Below are 20,176 nucleotides of genomic sequence, written 5' to 3' on the forward strand. Positions count from 1 at the left end.
CCAGATCTCGCTGCCCCTCCCCTCCCCAACCAACAGCATTGCAGGTGCACTGCACCAAATGGACTGCGGAGGTTCCAGAAGGCAGCTCACCGCCACTTTCTCAAAGGCAACTAGGAACCGGCAATAAATGCTGGCCCACCTAGAGACGCCTACATTCCATGTGTGGATTTTAAAAAAAACTGTGGGTAAGCAGCAGATCAGTGACGTGGACGGAGAGCTGTTGGAATTATAAAATGCATGTTGCAATGCTTCATGTAAAATTTAGAAGTGTTTGTAACACACCAGAGTTATTCACAGTGAAGAGGCAGGCTCTTGCTGCATCCATGTGAAATAAACAATCAACCTGATCTCCTGAGCCCTTCCATCAATTTGCCAAGTTGTCCAATAGAAATCCATTGGGCATTTCAGTAGGAATTGTTTGCAGAGCGGTGAGAATGTGGAACTGGCCACTAAAGAGAGTGACTGTGGGGAATAGCCTAGACATATTTAAGGTGTGCAATTGTAAAGTCTAAACATACATTTCCAGCATCCTAACAGATAGTGTATTTCAGATTACAAGATTACTTTAATTTGCTCAAAAGAAAATGGCGTACGGGTGGAGGTCTTTTGGCAGTAATCTTATCCTCAAAGTAGAAATTTTAAGCTCTGATTTAACTCTCTCTTGGTTGCACTCCTTTACAAAGGGGAGAGTACAGCAAAGAAAACTCAAACTTTCACAGATACTTTTAAATGTCATCACATGCCCCCAGAGCAGGTGGGACATGAACTCAGGTCTCTTAGCTCATCATCAACTGTACCACAAGAGACCCTCAAACTCAACCTTCTACATTGCTGGTAGCAGCACCAGGTGAGTTTCTGACAATTTCACCTGTTTTCATCGGAAGTCCCACCTCCTCCCAGTAGAAGGCTCTGCACTTCCGGTACCAAGGTCGCTAATAGAATTAGTGGAGGAAAAAAAATTTGCAGAATTTCAAACGGCCCTTTATCTTTTTGTGTGTGTGTTTAAAATCGCGTTCAAGGTATTAATCGGAAAGCAAGTGGTGAGTGTCATTATCATTTTGCTGTTTCAAGTCAGTTTCATTTGAAGGGATTCTTGCCTTTGCATTGGATTTAATATCAAACTGAAACCTCCCAAATAAATATCGAGGAGGTTGGACAAGATCAGACAGGAGGTTGGTCTTTTATTTTCAAACTGTGATGCTTTATTTTTAAATCGGTGCAAAAGCGTTAAAGGCAGCAGCGTTGCGAATGCAGATGACAAAAGGTAAATTTGCCGATGGAGAATCTCAGATTTAAAGGGCTGTTACCATGGTTGCATAATTGCAAGCAAGAGAGGGGATGGTTTTAAAATCAGGCCAAAGAAAAGCTGTTTACTTCAAGTGTTGTTCGCAAATCAGATCTTTTGCAAGTCCATCAGTATAATAATTTGACATCATTTTGCACCTACATAAAAGGAAGAGGCTGTGTCTTCATCCAGTATAAATAGGAATTGTTTCCGCAGTGTTGGGCTTTGTTTGCTACATACAAAGCTCCATGTTTTTCTGTTCTGAAATAGTTATCAAGAGATGTCATTTCAATTCATGTACGCTCGTGGAAACAGATGGAAGACCAAAGTTGATCTGCCGAGATTTTGTGATCTCTACGCTTGACTGTCCTAAATCTCTCCTAGGCTACCTCCCACATTCTGTCTTCCTGAATCTTGAGCTTCTCCAAACTCTGCTGCCTGTATCCTAACTCACACCAAATCCTGTTCACCCGTGACCCCTTTGGGACCCCAGTGCATCAATGACACAACATTTATTCCTTACCCACATTTCCAAATCCCTTTGTGGCCTCACCCCTTCCTATTTCTATCATGTCATTCCAGCCCCTAGGGCCCCTCAGAGCACACTGTTGTTGCAGTTCTGACTTCTTGTGCATCTTGGATTTTAAATCATTTAGTCATCAGTGGCTCTACCTTCAGCTGGCAAGTTGTTGGTCATTTGTCCGAATCTGACTTAATGAGACTTATTTTTAGATTTTGTTTGATACCTGTCCTGTGAGATGCCTTAGAAATGTTTTACCATTACTAAAAAAAAAGGCACATTTTTTTCAAAGCTTTTCATCTTCTTCTCAGAGATAGCAGGAACTGCAGACACTGGAGAATCTGAGACCACAAGGTGTACAGTTGGATGAACACAGCAGGCCAAGCAGCATCAGACACCAAGGGTCTAGGCCCAAAACATCAGGCTTCCTGCTGTGTTCATTAGAGCTCTACACCTAGTTATCTCGTTCTCTCATTAGGACAATTTGCAAAAAATACCAACATTTTTATACTGCATGAGTAGAGCATGCTGATTGGCTGGCACGTTGGCTGTGACGAGCAGAAGCATTACCAGGCAGAATGCATTAGGTAGATGATGATTTACAGTTAACTGCCAAGCTTTGTTTAAGCACCTCAGCCAATTGGAGACCACTTGTCAATCAGTCAGCACACGCTTCATTTGCAGTATAAAAAAAATTTCCCTTTTTAAATGGGCAGTCATGTGCATTGCCCAAATGTGTGTGTTGAAAGTATTTGACAAAACACAGCTTTTTTTCCCTAAAAATACACATTTCCTACAACGAAAAGACACAAACTTTTGCCATGTTGAAGGTACTATATTTTGGGCCTCAAGCCTGCTCCACCAATTCATAAAATTTGTGGATTATAAACTCAAATCCACATTCCCACCTTCCTGATAATCTTTCAATCCCCTGCTTACAACTAATCTATCCATCCGTTTGTTAAAACTATTCAAGAACTCAGCTTCCAACACCTTTCAGGAAGAGAGTTCCAAAGACACTTAAGCCTCTGGAAGAAAATTTTGCTTCATTGGTTACAAATAAATGGATTTTCATTTTTTAAACACTGACCCCCTAATTCAAAATTGTATCATAAAATGAAACAACCTGTCCACATTTACCCTGTCAGGATATTTCAGAATCTAGTAGGGTTCGATAAAGGCACCTGTTTGTCATCCAGGCTCCTCCAAAGACAATCTTAGTTTGTCCAACCTTTCCTCATGTTATTCTGGTAAATTTTCTTTGAATTGCTTCCACTTCCTTCCTTAAATAAAGTTACTGATATTGCACTGCACACATGGTCTTACCAAACCCATATAACTGAAGCATAATGTGCCTAATTTTATACTCAATTCCAAATAATAAATGATCATTCTGTTCCTGACAACTTGCAGTACCTGGTATACTAGCCTTTTATAATTCATGTATTAGTTTACCCATATCTCTCTGTATCTCAAAGCTTTGCAATTTATTGCCATTTAGATCATCTGATTTTTATTTTCCTGCCAAAATTGACAATTTCACATTTACCCACATTGTACTCCATTTGCCATATCTTTATCTACTCCCTTAACTCTAACAAATCCTGTGTTTTCTTCACAACTCAGTTTTCTAACTATCTTTGTGCCACCAGAAAATTTGGGGACCATACCTTCTGTGTCTTCATCTGAGCCATTCGTATAAATTGTATGTGCTAAGTACAGGATATCCACTGGTTCCCTCCATCCACACCACATCCTATTTTCTCATAGAACTGAGGTCGACCAGTTAAATGTGATTTCCCTTTTACAAAACCATGTTGACTCTGTGTGATAACCTTGAATTTATTCAAATGCCCTACTACAACTTCCTTAATAGTAACTTTTCACATTTTCCATATTACAGATGTTAAGCTAACTGGCCTGTAGCTTCCATCTGTTTCCTTCCATTTTTGAATAAAGGATTTACACTTGCAGTCTTCTTATCTAATTAAACCATCCCCAAATCAAGGGAGTTTTGGAAAATTAAAACTAATGCATCAATTATCTCAGTTGCCACTTCTGTTGAGAGCCTTCAATGAAAGCCATTCAAAACACCTGTCATTGTTACGAACTTCAATGGATACAGGCCCAGCCGTCTAACGTTTCCTCGTGAAATAACTTTTTCAACCAATGAATCAATCAAGTGAACCTTCTTAGCACAGCCTGCATGTAATTATATCCTTTCTTAAATAAAATAACCAAAACTGCACAGTCTTCCAGGTATGGTCTCAGCAATGCTGTGAACAGCTGAACCAAAACTCCCCTCTTTTTCTATTCCAACCCCCTTATAATAAACAGCAATATTCTGCTGACAGAATTACTTGCTGTAACTTTTTAACAACTTTTCATGATTCATCAATTAGGAGTCTTAGATCCTTCTGAGCCTCAGAATGTTGTGATCTTTCCATTTCACTTGTATGCTGTTTTCTTGTCTTCACGCCGATGTGGATGACTACAGATTTTACTTTACTATACTCCCATCTTCTACACTTTTGCTGACTCAATGAATTGATGTCAATTCCTTTGCAGCCATTATGTTCCTCTCCTAAATCATCAGCAAATTTAGCAACCTTCCATTTGGACCCTTTGACCAGGCCATGGGTATATATTGTGAGCAACTGAGGCCCCAGAACTGAGCCGATGGGTGAGATGGAAATTTGGGGAGGGGGTTTTCCAGGTGGGGAATGTTGGGGGTCAGTAACAGTCATTTGAGGGGTTTCAATTCTGGAATTAACCAAGAACTAGATTAGGTCTTTTCTTTCTCTGACCTTTCCTGGGTAACTATCCAAGTATGTACTGTGAAACTACTAATTGGAACAAGGACCGGTTTGATCGAGATCCTCGATTGGTGTTGGTAACTGGACCAATCAGGGAGCCCTGGCTGATAGATATAAACACGAGATCCAGAGAGCCTCCTATTTCTAGGGACTGACTCCAAGCTGGCTGGTCAAAGCCTATGTACTGTGCACATGTAAATAAAGGGTGTTGTGGTGATGGATTAGTATCCTCTGTGCAGTTATTGCAGAAACTGTCTGAAGTCTCCGACTCCAACTCAGCAAAATATCTATGCTCATGCATCTGGTCGCTGATGATCTGGAGACTAAAAGGCTTGGACCATTGCATTTGTTTTACTATTATTTTTATGTTGACAGAATTCATTTCTTGGAAAACCTTGATTTCAAAGATGCTGAAACGGAAGCAAAGTTCTCGAGTGGAGAGTCAGCCTGTTACAGACTTTGGGCCTGATGAGATGCTTACCGACAATGCTGACATTTTGTGGATCAACAAGCCAGTAAGTTAGGTTTATGGTGAAGGCCTCACAAATGTTTCAATGTAAAAGTCTCAAAGTGTTCTCGTGCCCAGCCTCCTGTCCTCTGCAAACATGTGTTCATCCAAAACTACTTCCTGTGTCCTAACATTCCACAAGTCTCGCTCAGCCATCACTCCTGAGCTTGTATTGGCCCTGGTCTAGCCACATTCTAATTTTAATTCTTCTCCTTGTTTCTCTAATTCCTCCACGGCCTCCCTACCTCCCTAATTTCCTTCAGCTTCAAAGCCTTGAAGACCACTGTGATCATCATCTTCTAGCCTCTGCCAGATCCCCGATTTTAATCGATCTTCTGTTGATGACTGTGCCTTTAATTGTCAAGAACTAAGGTCTGGAACTCCCTCCCTAACCTCTTCAGCTTCCTTCCTATGTCTCCTTTTGCAAGGCAGTCTATAGTACTTGTCCTTCTGATCAAGCTTTAGCTTATTTGTCCTAATGTCTCCTTCTCTGGCTCACGGACACGTTTTTTTTAATCAATGACATGAATATTAAACATGTTAGTACATAGAACAGTACAGCACAGAACAGGCCCTTCAGCCCATGATGTTGTGCCGACCATTGATCCTCATGTATGCACCCTCAAATTTCTGTGACCATATGCATGTCCAGCAGTCTCTTAAATGACCCCAATGACCTTGCTTCCACAACTGCTGCTGGCAACGCATTCCATGCTCTCACAACTCTCTGTGTAAAGAACCCGCCTCTGACATCCCCTCTATACTTTCCTCCAACCAGCTTAAAACTATGACCCCTCGTGTAGGCACGCTTCCCTATATTAATGGTACTGTGGATATGCTACTTAGTGTCATAGGGTAATATAACACACAAACAGACTCTTGAGTTCAACTCATGAATGCCAACCAGATTTCCAAGACTGAATGGGTCCCATTTGCCTGTGTTTGGCCCATATCCCTCTCAACCTTTCATGGCCATGTACCCATCCAAATGTCTTTTAAATGTCGTAATTGTACCTGCCTCTACCATTTCCTCAGGCAGCTTGTTCCATTTATGCACTGCCCCCTGTGTGAAAATGTTACCCCTTTTAAATCTTTCTCCTTACATTAAACCTGTGCCCTCTAGTTTTGGACTCCCCTACCCTCCCTCATTCCTGTGCGCCAGGAGAAGTTCCAATCTATCCAGCTTCTCCTTATAACTTGAACCTTCCAGTCTTGGTAACATCCTTGTAAATCATTTTTGCACCCATTTTAGTTTAATAATATCCTTCCTAAAGCAGGGCAGCCAGAATTGTATGCGGTACTCCAAACGTGGCCTCACCAATGTCTTCTACAGCTGTAACATGACATCCCAACTCCTGTACTCGAAGCACTGACCAACATAGTTGTTGTTTACTTGCTAAAGTTGTACAAGACAGTAGTCAGATCACAGCTGAAATACTATGAACAGCTTTGGTCCCTCATCTGAGGAAAGATGTATTGACTTTAGAGACAATCCAGAGAAAATCACTAGGCTCTTCCTGGGAATGGAGGGATTATCTTATGAGGAGAGGTTCGGACTTATACTCATTGAAGTTTAGGTGAATAAGAAGCAACCTTATGAAACATACAGATTCTTATGGGAACTTGGTAGATGTGGAGAGTTGTTTCCCCTTGTTGGAGAGTCAAGGACCAAAGGGCATCATCTCAAAGGGCTGTTCATTTTTATTTTTGATTGCTCACAGAATATGGGCATCACTGGCTGGATCAGCATTTATTGTTTGCCCCTAGATGCCCTTGAGAGGGTGATGGTGAGCTGTCTTCTTGAACTGCTGCAGCCCATGTGCTGCAGGTAGACCTACGATACCTTAGGGAGGGAATTCCAGGATTTTGGACCCACCAACAGTGAAGGAATGGCGATATATTTACAAGCCACGAGTGGCTTGGAGGGGAAATCGCTGTGATGGTGTCCCCCTGTATCTGCTGCCCTAACCCTTATAGATGGAAGTGGTCTGTAAGATTCCCTGTAAGAAGCTTTGATGAATTTCTGCAGTGCACCTTTTGGATGGTAAGCACTGCTGCTACGAAGTAACGGTGGGGGAAGGAGCAGATGTTTGTGAATGTGGCATCAATCAAGCAGATTGCTTGGCTCTGGATAATGTAAAATTTCTTGTGTTGTTTGAGCTGCACTCATCTAGGGGAGGGGAGTATTCCATCACACTCCTGACTTGTGCCTTATAGATGGTGGACAGGGTTTGAGAAGTCGGGGGGTTAAGTCACTTGCTGCAAGATTCTGAGCCTCTGACCTACTCTTGTAGCCACTGTATTTATAAAGTATAGAAAAATGAGCAGTGATATTATACTAGTGTATAAAATATTAAAGAATTTGACAGTTTAGATGCAGAATGGTTGTTTCTCTGGACTTGAGAATCTGGAACTATGAGTCACGGTTTTAGGATAATGGGTCAGTCATTTCAGACAGAGATGTGTGAATGCTCAGTCATTAAGTACAAGCAAGGTTGATGGAGTTTTCAATTTGAAGGCAATAATGGGAGGTGGACTTGCGGTTCCCGATCAATCATTGCTGTAGTTTTTCATAGTGCCTTGGAGTCAAGAATGACACCTGTGAGGCTAGATGAGTCCTCACAGGTCGGAGAAGCCCACTTTTGATTTTATTGAATGTGCAGCAGGTTCATGGGGCTGAATGGCCTCCTTCTGCCCTTTTTTATTTTGTTAGAAGCGCGTTAGCGAATGAAGTACTTTTTGAAGTGTAGCTATTGTTGTAATGTGGGAAAACACGGCAGCCAATTTACGCACATCAAGTTCCCATGAATAGCAATAAGGTAGGTGAAATAGGAAGTTTGACAAAATGCCTGTTATTCTCTCCATAGATACTACCTGACTTGCAGATGTTTCCAGTGTTTTTATTTCAAATTGTAAACTTCCAGTCTTGATCTGACACGATAAGTGACCAGATACTTTGTTTTTATTCATATCAGTTGATGGATCAGTGTAAACCCATGGCACTGGGGAGAATTCCAATCTTCTCCTTCAGAGTGGGATCTTTTATACCGAACTGAGAGAGCAGAAAGGGCTCTTGGTTTTGCCATTTACTTGAAAGGTACATCACACCATCTGTGGGATACCCAACTTCCATTGGAAGAAAATGTAACAATTTACCGAAGCTGTGTGACAAAACTGCCTCCAATATTTTTAAGAGACAGATGAGGAGGAATTTTGTTTTTACTAGAGAGTGATGAATTTTTGGAATTCTTTATAACAGAGGTTGGGTGGTTCAGTATAATCGAAGCTGAGATAGGCATTTTTAATCAGAAAAGGAAACAAGGGTTATGGGAATAAGGCCAGTAAAGTGGAATTGAGGATAATCAGATCAGAGAATGGTGGAACAGACACAATGGGCTGATTGACTTAATATTGGTCCTACGGTGTAGGGTATTTTATTGGCAATTAATGTAGTGCCAAAACAGACCGTCTATGTACTCCTGGTATATCTGAATGTGTCACCAGTGTTTCCCCTCTGCTTTAGCCCATTGGATTTCAATCCATCCTTTCAACCAGTTCTAAATCTTCCCCTGCCACTGACGTCCCCTGACTTACCTGACATGATACCTGCTGTAATTATCCACTTGTCTCTGGAACTAGGGAATCCTACCAAATTTTCTCAAATCACCGACAAAAGCAGAAATTTCTGGAAAAATTCGGCAGGTCTGGCAGCACCTGTGGAGAGAAAGCAGAGTTAATGTTTCAGATCCAGTGACCATTCCTCAGAATTGATTCTGGTTTGGAAAGGGTTACGTGAGAGAAAGAGTTGGGGGAAGAGGATGGAGTAAACGATAGGTGGAAATGGAGCCCAGAGAGACAGAAAAAAATTGGGCAGACAAAGGAGTGGGTAAAGGTCAGCCTGGGAGAATGAGTGCTAACGGGGATTGTTAGTGGCTGACAGTGTGTTGTATGTAGTAGCGACCCCTCTAATGACAAGCCCTGGTGCGTGGGGTTTTGGGGTAAGGACATGGGAGAAAGTCCTTAAGCCCTAAAATTATTGAACTCGATATTGAATCCTGGAGGGTGCAGGATTCCCAAGCAGAAAATGAGATGCTGTTCTTCCAGCTTGCACTGAGCTTTGCTAGAAATTTGCTCCTTGAGTCACTGATAAGGCTTCAGCTGCTGTAGTGTGTCCAATTCTGGGCACCACCATTTAGAACGGATGACAATGCCCTGGGAAGGTTGCAGAGGAGATTTATTGGAATGGGGAGACTGTAGAAGCTCGGCCTGGTCTTCTTAGGGCATTGAAGGTTAAGAGGAAATTTAGTGGAACTGCTCAGAACCATGAAGGGTTTTGACTGGATTAGTGGGGAGAAAACATTTTCAGTGTCAAATTGGTCGGTAACGATAGATTGCAAATGTAAAACAATTCACAATAGAACCTGATATGAAAGGAGAAGAACTTGTTTCACAGAAATCGTTCTGATCTGGAAGCACTAGCTGACAGAATTATGTAATCAGATTCTGCAGGAACTTTCCAAAAGTGCACTCACTTGAGGAGAGGACAGGTTTTAGGGTCATAGAGAAGAAAACCAAAGTATGCCACAAAATTGGACAGTTCTTCCAAAAAGCAACCACGGGCACCATGAGTTTAACTGTTTAATTCTGATTTGTTAAATTCTGTGATCCTGTGAATTAACTGTGATTATTCATAGAATTCCTACATTGTGGAAACAGGCTATTCAGCCCATCATATCAACACCAACCCATAGAAGAGCATCCCACTCAGACCCACCTCCCAACCCCAGCCCTGCAACCCCATGGCTAATCCAACTAACCTCTGCATCCCTGCACACGATGGGCAATTTTAGCCCACTTAATCTGCACATCTTTGGACTGTGCAAGGAAACCAGAGTGATCCCGCACAGATGCGGGGAGAACATGCAAGCTCCACACAGACAGTTGCCTGAGGGTGGCATTGGACCCTTGGCACTGTGAGGTAGCAGTGCTAACCACTGAGCCACCATGATGCCCCATGAGATTCATGATCTCATTCGCCACGAGAACATCTCCCCAGGTTCAAACCATGTAGACGTGCCTCTCATTGCCTTGCTTCTGATGGAATGAAGATGTCATCAGCACTGTGGCCCCATTTTTTCAGTAAATAATCCACTATACATTTCCTACAGCAACTGGAACATTCACATGCTCCCAGTAAATCACAGTCAAACAGCGCAGAAGGTGCTCATTCAGTCCAGGGTGCTTCGAATGATGTGCTCCAGCGAACTTTAGCTTCAGTGGTGAGCTGAGGAGAGCTCTGCCAAATTATAAATTGTTAAAAAATTATAATAGTGACCCAATTCTTAATATCATCCCTTCCAACTGAGAAACGTGTGATTGTGTACTACCTCAATGACCACAGGCTTTTGTGAAGGTCTAATCTTTTAAGCGACCCTAATAATCTGAGTTGAACTTGCAAGCCAGTGCTGTGGCATCACCATGTCCCATTGGAATGTTTTTGATCAATTAATCGCTGTCAAAACAGACATCAGCTGACAAGCATTCTTCTGTTGCTCTTGTAAGTATTGACCTGAAACCTATTAGTTGAGAATTATAAAATTACTGAGTAGGAAACATGGACATTGTGTTATAGCTCCTCCTTCTGGTTATTATGCATCATTACACAGAACTTACAGCACAGACCCAGGCCATTCAGCCCATTTGGTCCAGGCTGATGTTTATGTTCCATGTGAACTGCTTTTGCCCTTCTGCATCTCATCTGATTAACATAATCTTCTATTCTTTTCTCTTTCATGAGTTTGTCTCGTTTACCTCTAAGTATATTTTATGATTCTCATACAATGTTGTGATCTTCTTGTATTATATACTTTTCCGAAGAAGGGTCTAGGAAACATCAGCCTTCCTACTCCTCTGATGCTGCTTGGCCTGCTGTTCATCCAGATCTACACTTTGTTATCTCTTAGATACCCATGTTGATTTTTCGAAAAAACCCTCTGTCTTGAATTCCAACCTGAAACATAATTTTATACTGCTATAACGTAATATATGAAGGCTGGTGCTCAACCTTAAATGGGAAGGCGCCCCCCTTACTTTTAAGTTGGCTCTGCCAATTCCAGTCTCTTCCAAAAGGGGAAAGATTTCAAAGGGAATGGGGTGTAAAAGTAGGGAAGTTTTGTTGTTGACTTGCTCGCCAAGCTGGCTTGTTCTTGTTCAGATGTTTTGTCACCATGTTAGGTGACGTCATCAACGGAGCCTCTGATGAAGCGATGTTACTCTACTCTGTTTGGAATTTATGCTGTCTGGTCCGTTAAGGTGAGTAGTATCATTTCCGGTTTTGATCTGTATGGGTTTGTAGAGGGGGTTCAATTCTATATGTCTGTTGATTGCATTACAGGTGGAGAACCATGCCTCCAGGAATTCCCGTGCCTGACTGTGTTTGGCTTGGGCTACCATAGTAGACACACCCATAATGCAATCAACAAACACATAGAATTGGACCCCCTATACAAACCCATACAGATCAAAACTGGAAATGACACTACTCACCATAACGGACCAGACAGTATAAATTCCAAGTGGATTAGAATAACATCGCTTCATTGGAGGTTCCACTGATGATGTCACTTCGCGTGGTGATGAAACATCTAAATGAGAACAAGCCAGCTCGTCAACAACCTCACCCACAAGCTGAGCAACAGATGTTTGCAAAAACTTTGCATAGGGAAGTTTTGCTAAAAACTATGTAAGGCACTAATCAGACCACAGCTGAAAAACTGAACAGTTTTTCTCCCTAATCTAAGGAAAGGTCTTCACTTGATGAAGGAGCAGCATCTCAAAAGTCTGTGATGTCAGATAAACCTGTTGGTCTATAACTTGGTGTCGTGTGATGTCTGACCTAAGGAAAGATATATTGGTATTGGAGGGGAGGCAATCCAGAGAACGTTCATAAGGTTCATCCTTGGAGTTGGAGGGACTGTCTTGTGAGAAGTTGGAGCCTGTACTCATTGGAATTTAGTAGAATGAGAGGAAACTTTATTGAAACATAATGAGGTTCTTAAGAGACTTGACAGGGTAGATTTGGAAAGGTTGTTTCTCTTGTGGGAGAGTCTGGGATGAGACAGTAGGAGGAATTTCTTCCCTCAATGAACAGTGAATCTGTGGATTTCTTTACCACAGAGGGCTGTGGAGGCTGGGTCGTGAAGTATATTCAATGCTGAAATGAGCAATATTGTAATCAAGGGAATCAAGGGATATGGGGAAAAGGCAGGAGCTTGGAGTTAAAGATTATCTGATCAGCTGTGATCTCATTGAAAGGTGGGGCAGATTGAATGGGATGAATGATTTTGCTTCTGCTGCTACGTCACATGGTCTTATACATGCTCTTGGCTTTCATCCTAACAAGTCCTCTCAAGATCATTTTTGCTTGAATACGATCACCTCTCATTCCTGTGAACTCCAATGGATAGAGGCCCAGTCTTCATTCCTGCTTCATTACATAACCTCCTTATCTCCGGTATCAGTCAAGTGAATCATGTTTACTCTGCTTATAATGCAATTATATCTTTTAACTATGGGGGTGAAACTGTACACAGCATTCCAGATCATCACCATTGTCTTGTAGACCATAGCAATATGTCACTTTTTTTTTGTAATCTGTGCTCCTTCTAATAAATGACAATATTCATTCTATTTGTCTTTCTAGTCACTTACAGTCCCTGTTCATTGCGATTTATGTACTGGAATACCCAAATCCCTCTCCACTGTGTAACATACTGCTTTTTCCTACTTCCTGTCACCGGAGGGAACCTCAACATTTTCCCACATTAAAATCCATCTGCCAAATTTTGCACACTGACTTACTATGTCTTTGTCCTTTTGTCCTCTTGACAACTTCCTTTCCTACTTATCTTTGTATCATCAGCAAATTTAGCAACTGTACATTCCATCCCTTCATCCAAATAATTGATATAAATTGTAAATCACTGAAGACCCAGCAGTGGTTCCTGTGGCACCGGACTGGTCACTTCCTGCTAACTTGAAAATGACCCATTTTTTCTTGCTCTGTTTCCTGTTGTCTAACGAGCCCTCCCATACATTACCCCCTACAGCACAAACTGATATTTCAGTAGTCCATTTGACAACCTTATGCCTTTTGGAGAACCACCCTGCAGTTTCGCCTTTGTTGGCTTTGCTTGTTATTTCTCCCAAATCTGAAATCTGAGCAATATCTTTTCTAAGCTTTTAGCCTAATCGAGAATGCACTGCCTTAAAAAGTGGTGAATACAAATTCAATACTTCTTGTAAAAGAAAATCCTTCGATAAATGCTTAAAAAGGAAAGAAATTCATAGAGTGAGACCATTCAACACATTATGTCTCGCTGGCCCTTTGAATGAGCTGTCACCAATAGTGCTCACCAACACCTGCTCAGCAATATGTCTCAGAGGTGCTCAGTTTGGGTTGTGTCAGGGTCACTCAGCTCCTGACCTCATTACAGTCTTGGTTCAAGCATGGACAAAAGAGCTGAATTCCAAAGATGAGGAGATAGTGACATGCCTTGACATCACGGCTGCATTTGATGGAATGTGGCATCGCGGAGCTGCAGCAAAACTGGTATCAGAGTCAGGGGCATATTCTCCGTAGAGTCATACCTGACATGTGGGAAGAGGTTGTGGTTGTTGGAGGTCCAGCCTCTGCAGGAGTTCCTCAGGGTGGAGTCCTAGACCCAACCATCTTCAGCTGATTCATTGATGATCTTCCCATCATCATAAGGTCAGAAGTAGTGGAATTCACCGATGATTGCACAGTGTTCAGCACCATTCATCTCCTTCGATACTGATCAGTCCATGATCAAATGCAACAAGACCTGGACAATATCCAGACTTGGGCTGACAGGTGAAAAGTAACATTCACACCACACAAATGCCAGGCAATGAACATCTCCAATTTCTGTACTTGAAGTACAGACATATTTCAATTTTCCTTTGTAACATTGATTCAGAAGTCGGCTCCAAGCTGGTCAAATATTGCAAACCTATGGAAGTTGAATTCACTTGTGTGAAATGAATTAGCAAAAATGCAGGAAGTCAGTGAAAAAATCGCTCTAAGTGCATGTTAATATGGATGAAAATACAATACTGTAAATGGGCATGGACAATTACACCAAAAATTCTTGAGGAAAGGTATGATATTTGGTAGGTGATGAATCAGATTTAATGTGAACAATGTGCATGTATGTGCCAGAGGGGGTGTTGGAGGCTGGTACAATGACAACATTTAAAAGACATCTGGATGGGTACATGAATAGGAAGGCTTTAGAGGGATATGGGCCAAATGCTGGCAAATGGGACTAGTTTAATTTAGGATACCTGGTCAACATGGACAAGTTGGACTGGAGGGTCAGTTTCCAAGGTGTATATCTGTGTGACTCTATGACTCTATAACTGGTTGCTCATGTACACCAGTTGCTGAAAGTGAGCTTGCAGGTACAGTAGGCAGTAAAGAAGGTAAATGGTATGTTGGCTTTCATAGCGAGAGGATTCAAGTACAGGAGCAGAATGTCTTGCTGCAATAGTACAGGGCCTTGGTGAGATTAGACCTTGAGTATTATGCGCAGTTTTAGGCTACTCATCTGAGGAAGAATGTTCTGGCAGTGGAGTGAGTGCAGTGAGCATTTACCAGACTGATTCCTGGGGTGGCAGGGCTGACCTATGAAGAGAGACCGAATATAATTACAGAAGTTTAAGAGAATTGACGGGGGTGGGAGTGTGTAATCTCATGGAAACATATGAAATTCTAACAAGACTATACAGGGTAAAAGCAGGAATGATGTTCCTGATGACTGGGGAGTCCAGAACCACAGTTTAAGGTTCTGTGGTTGGCCATTTAGGATTGAGATGGGGAGAAATTTCTTCACCTGTGGCTCTGCCACAGAAAGCAGTTGAGGCCAAAATATTGAAAGTTTTCCAAGAGTTAGATATTAGATAAGGGTACACGGAGCAGGCGGAAACAGGGTACTAAGTTGGATGATCAGCCGTGATCAAATTGAATGGTGAAGCAGGATTGAAGGGCTGAGTGGCCTGCTCCTGCTGTTGTTCTCTGTTTCTATGATTGCCGATAAAGCCGATCTTATTAGTGAGTGGAGGTATGAATACCAGCACATTTATTGATTGGCAATAATCATGTAAATAATTTAACTGTACCCTGTGTTTTACAGTTGTGGGCTATATTGACAGTAGCACGAGTGATTTACAATGAATCCTCTTTAAATGAACAGTCCCAAAGGTTGGACACTCAGAAATAGACACTTATTGAGAGATTGAAATAACTTGTAACTGATTCGTTAGACACTAAAAGTATAAATGTGCAAAACATTCCACAAACGACCTTCAATGCACACCATCCTTGGTTTATACATAGGATGCCACACTGTACATTGTTGAGCTTCAGTTTGAAGGTTTTAATAAATGGTGGATTGTCTTTAGAATTCCTTCCTTGCGTGCTCGTGCCTCGGATTTGAATCGCTTCACAGTCTCCTCAGTATGTCTCATCGTAACCATTTTGAAAATAAGAAACACCTGTAAAGGAAAGATAGTTGTTTCCAAGCACACTGAGTATCTGTGTTGTGTAGATTTCACTGTACCTCAAAGGAAAGACAGTGTTACTAATGTTTTCTGTTTGTGTGCAGTGGGTTCACTCTTTGCTGCGAGTTTGCGCCATCATCAGCGTTATTTCTGTCTGCATGAATACTCCAAAGACCTTTCAGCACTATCCACCTCTTCAGTATGTGACGTTTGCCTTGGATACACTCCTGATGTTTCTGTACACTTCAGAGATGATTGCAAAGATGCACATTCGTGGCATAATCAAGGTATGTTTATGTTTCAGTGGGAAGAGTTGCGATAATGCCAGATGGCAAGCCCATTATTACTAAACGCCTGTTGGCAATTTGTCTGAGCATATATGTGTGCTTCACACCTTCTTGTTCAGTTTTCTGCGTTAGTGTATTCCAAGATATCCTGTGTCGGGATCAGAATGGCTGGCAGCTCCATCAATCCTGGAGATCAGTAGTGGACATGCCAGGTAGAGTGGAGCCTCAGGGTGCTCAGCACTAGCTGAGTAAGCAGGTCTGGATAGGGAGGGTTTGGTGGTATTTAGTGAGAGGGGAGAAGGGTGTGTTGGGTTTGGAGAAGAATGTGTTTTAAAATCCATGCAGGGAGGAAGGAGGAGAAGTAACACTTCTCTAGCGGTCTTCCAGATGCACAGGGCACAATCCAAAGATGGTACACCCCTTCCTTTCTGCACTTTCAATTAACTTTTTGAAGATAAATAGACTGCCCGCTTCTGCCCGGCTGCCCATGTATTAAGGTTTGAGCAGGGTAATATTTTGGTCAATTGAGCTTTTAACAGGCAGTTCTGATGCTGGGTCACTGGACTCAAAATCTTAACTCTGTTTTCTCCCCATGGATGCTACCAGACTTGCTGAGTTTCTCTAGCAATTTCAGTTTGTTATATAGATTCTTGACTGACGAAGGAGCCAAAGGGTGTGTAGATAGACAGAAAAGTAGAAGTCAGATCAGTTATGAACTTATCAAATGGCAGAGCAGGCTAGAGGGACCAATTGGGCATACTCTTGTTTCTAAATCATCTGTAAAAAGGAGAAAGCACGGCCATTATCATGGCAACAGTGACAATGAGGATCTATTCAGAGTGTAAAAGTAGAGTTCTTCCAAAGCCGCCAAGTTATATGGTGTCATATGAGGTTTTTGGAAATATAGTCAAGATATTCATGAATGAGCTGATTCGATTAGTCATCTCAGAAGGTTTGTCGGTTGATGTGAAAGGCTATTGTACTGGAAACATGTCATCAAGCGTGTTGTCAAATTAGCGTCCAGCACAACTGCTTCACAATAGAACCGTTTCATACACGTGTTATGCATCTACAGCTGGACTGGGAAGTGCCAGCAGCAATGCAGGACCTGCCTAAAGTCTTCGATAATTATTAACTAACCCTTGAATCTCTTTAGCTCTAACAGTAAAGTGGGCAGAAATAGCTACTGAGTCAAAGGAGCCGTCCATGTAGCCGAAGAATTTTCAGATTGGTTGAAACAATATTGAGAAAAACCATAAATTATTTGAGGTGAACTTTGGCCAGCTCTTATTAAAACTATAGTTTTTTTTTATTCATTTGTGAGATGTGGTGTTCGCTGCAGAAGTCCATAATTTATTGCCTATCCCTAGTTGCCCTTCAGTAGGTGGTAGTGAGCTTTTTTAATAAAACCGAATGGCTTCCTGGGAGTACAGTTAAAACTCAAGCAGATTGCAGTGACTGCAGAAGGACACGTTGGCCAGACCAGGTAAGAATGACAGATTTGCTCCACTATAGGGCATTAGTGAACCAGATGGGTTTTTATAACAATCTGGTACTTTTATAACATTCATTTCAGTTTTATTTAATTAACTGGATTTAAATGCCCCAGACTGCAGTGATGGGATTTGAACTTGTTTCCATTAGTTTAGACCTCTGGATTAGCGTAATTACTATACTACCATACTCTAATAAAATCAGCACTGTTAAGAGCAAACAAATGATTTGTGACAGGTTACACAGCTTTTGGCTCTCAGCATTTTGAAATTCTCAGATTTTGGGATTAACAGTTTCTGAGTTCCAAATCATTCTGCTGTAGAATAGAACACCAGTCTTTTCTGTTGATCCAATTCATAGAAGGCAGTGGTTATTTTCTGCCCACTAGGAAACACTTTTTTTTTAAATGAATGAAATTCAGAATTTCACGAGAACATGGAGCAGGAGTAGGAAATTCAGCCCCTGAACCTGGTCTGCCATTGAATACAATCATAGCTGATCTGATTTCAGCCTCTAAATTTATTCAGTGTCCTGGCATCCACCACATCCTGGGTTAGTGAATTCCATAGATTCACAAGCCTTTGAGAGATATAGTTCCTCCTCATCACTCTTTTAAATCAGACACCCCTGGTCTGAAACTATGACTTCTCATTCTCGATTCCTCCACAAGGGAAAACACCTGTTCTACATACGTTTTTTCAATCCACTCTAGCATCTTGTGTACCTCAATTAGATCGCCTCTCATCTTTCCAAACTTCTCAATCTCTCCGTATAGGACAATGCTTTCATCTCTATATTAATCTGGAGCACCTTCTCTGAACTACATCCAGTGCAATTACATCCTATTCACGAAAGGTGACCAAATCTGCCCATAGTACAGTTACTATTTCAATATAATAAAACATTGTCAATGCCTTGTTTCCTTTATATATAATTTTTTTTAAAAAAGCACTGACAGAGAATTGGGATATTGAAGTGCGATGGAATGCTTTGATGGATACATCATGAGCAAGCTTCACCCGAATGGATTGTTGTTCCTTTTACTCGAAATCTTATGTCTTGATTTATACACTCTCAAATGTAGCTTTCCACTACGGTTTTGAAAGTGTACTGGGGTTGGGGCCCAATGTTGTGTCATTAACAATTTATTTCTAAAAACAGCAAGCTTATTTTCGGCAGAGGAATGAGGACTTCAGTGCAAAGCAGTGAGACCAGTTCTTGTTTCACTGTTGGTTGCTTCCAGGCTGTGTTTGGTATAGCTGGCTACAGACTAAATCTTCCTGTATACTGTCCCAACAATCTGAATTGCCCCAATCTTCACTCCAACTCCATTGGTGCTATGTTTTCCCCATTCCCATTCGGAATGGCTTTGGGCAAATATGTAAAGCCCAGATATGAAGGTAAAATAAATACGAACCAGACATGCTCATTTTCCCACTTAACAATGTAAGTTGTACACGTGTAATTTGACCAGGTTATGCCTCTGATAATCGTATAGAGTCACGCAGCACAGATGGAGGTCTTTCTACCCATTGTGCCTGAGCTGGCTCTTCCAAAGAGTTATCCAGTTGATCTCATTCCTGCTGCTCCTTCCCCATGGCCTTGCTTTCTCTTTTCACCTTTATTAAAGGCCTTTTTTACATTTACTGTTGAGCCAGCTTTCATTGACCTTTCATTAGGTATTCCAGACTGTACAAAGTTGCCATGTTGCCTAAAAAATAAAGTCTCACTTTCTCTCTGGTGCTCATGTCAATTAAATCTGCATCCTCACAGATTCCTGACACTACCACCCCACCCCTCAGTAAAAACGGCTTCTCATTACTTACTGTACCAAAACATTTCATGAATGCATCTAATAAGAATTTAACTCTTCTGCTTTGAGAGCAATTCCAGCTTCTCCAATCACTCAATGTGAGTGGATTCCCTCATCCCGGGCACTATTTTAGTAAATCTCCTCTGCCCCCTCTCTAAGTTCTTTATGTCCTTCCTGAGGCAGATCTTCTTGAGGCATCATCGTCCTCATCTGTTCCTCGGGGAAGAGCTTGTGCCCTCCAAGAGCTGCTGGCCAATGGGGCTGGCACCTCTTGCACTGGGCAGTGCCATGGAAGTGGCCATGGCTGTTGATGGAAGAACAGCAGCAGAGTCCCAGGATTGTTGATGACCTAAGGCAGGGGTAAGTGATATGGGGTGTTCTTGGGTCAGATGGCTCAAGGAGAGGGGGAGGTGTGGCTCTCTGACTTCAAGTGCCTGATGAAAGGGCTGGACAGAGATTGCCTCTGCGGGCTTTACTATAAAATCCTCCAATCCCACCCTCTGCCCACTCACCCACCTACCCCGGCTCCACACTGATGTGACAAGCTGCCTGCACAGTAACAGATGTTGTGATGGTTCATGGTGACAAGCCTGCCTGCGCCCGGGGTTACTGCCAAAAACAGGGCTGAGCTGGCCCTTGATTAGCCATTTAAGGCCGTTAACTCAATGTGAGTCGAGAGATTCGAGCACAGGCTTTTGCATCCAAAGTTTAATTCTGGTAGAGGGGGAAAGGCAACATGGCTTTTTTTTTATTCACTCATGGGAGCGTGGGTGAGTCTGGCTGGGAAGCTCTTCAGAGGGTCGGTGTGGGCTCGATGGACCAAGTGGCCCACTGCTGAACTTTAGGGATTTTGTGATGATTCTATTCTATGA

At 42.0% G+C, this 20,176-nt stretch overlaps 1 protein-coding gene across 3 annotated transcripts in view; it reads left to right on the plus strand.

Annotated features, from left to right (window-relative positions):
- The first annotated feature begins 920 nt into the window (after positions 1-920).
- Positions 921-20,176, plus strand: part of nalcn (sodium leak channel, non-selective) — a 226,952-nt gene continuing 207,696 nt past the window's right edge. For 2 of the 3 annotated variants that reach the window (XM_059646459.1, XM_059646461.1), the window contains exons 1-3: positions 1,172-1,264; positions 4,997-5,136; positions 15,815-15,997. In XM_059646459.1, the coding sequence (XP_059502442.1) occupies positions 1,249-1,264; positions 4,997-5,136; positions 15,815-15,997 (339 nt within the window). In that variant the 5' untranslated portion in view covers positions 1,172-1,248. Of the gene's footprint in view, positions 1,041-1,171; positions 1,265-4,996; positions 5,137-15,814; positions 15,998-20,176 lie in introns of those variants that run through there. The other variant, XM_059646460.1, reaches the window with a different exon arrangement.

Source organism: Stegostoma tigrinum, chromosome 6, assembly GCF_030684315.1.
Source record: "Stegostoma tigrinum isolate sSteTig4 chromosome 6, sSteTig4.hap1, whole genome shotgun sequence".
Lineage (NCBI taxonomy): Eukaryota > Metazoa > Chordata > Chondrichthyes > Orectolobiformes > Stegostomatidae > Stegostoma > Stegostoma tigrinum.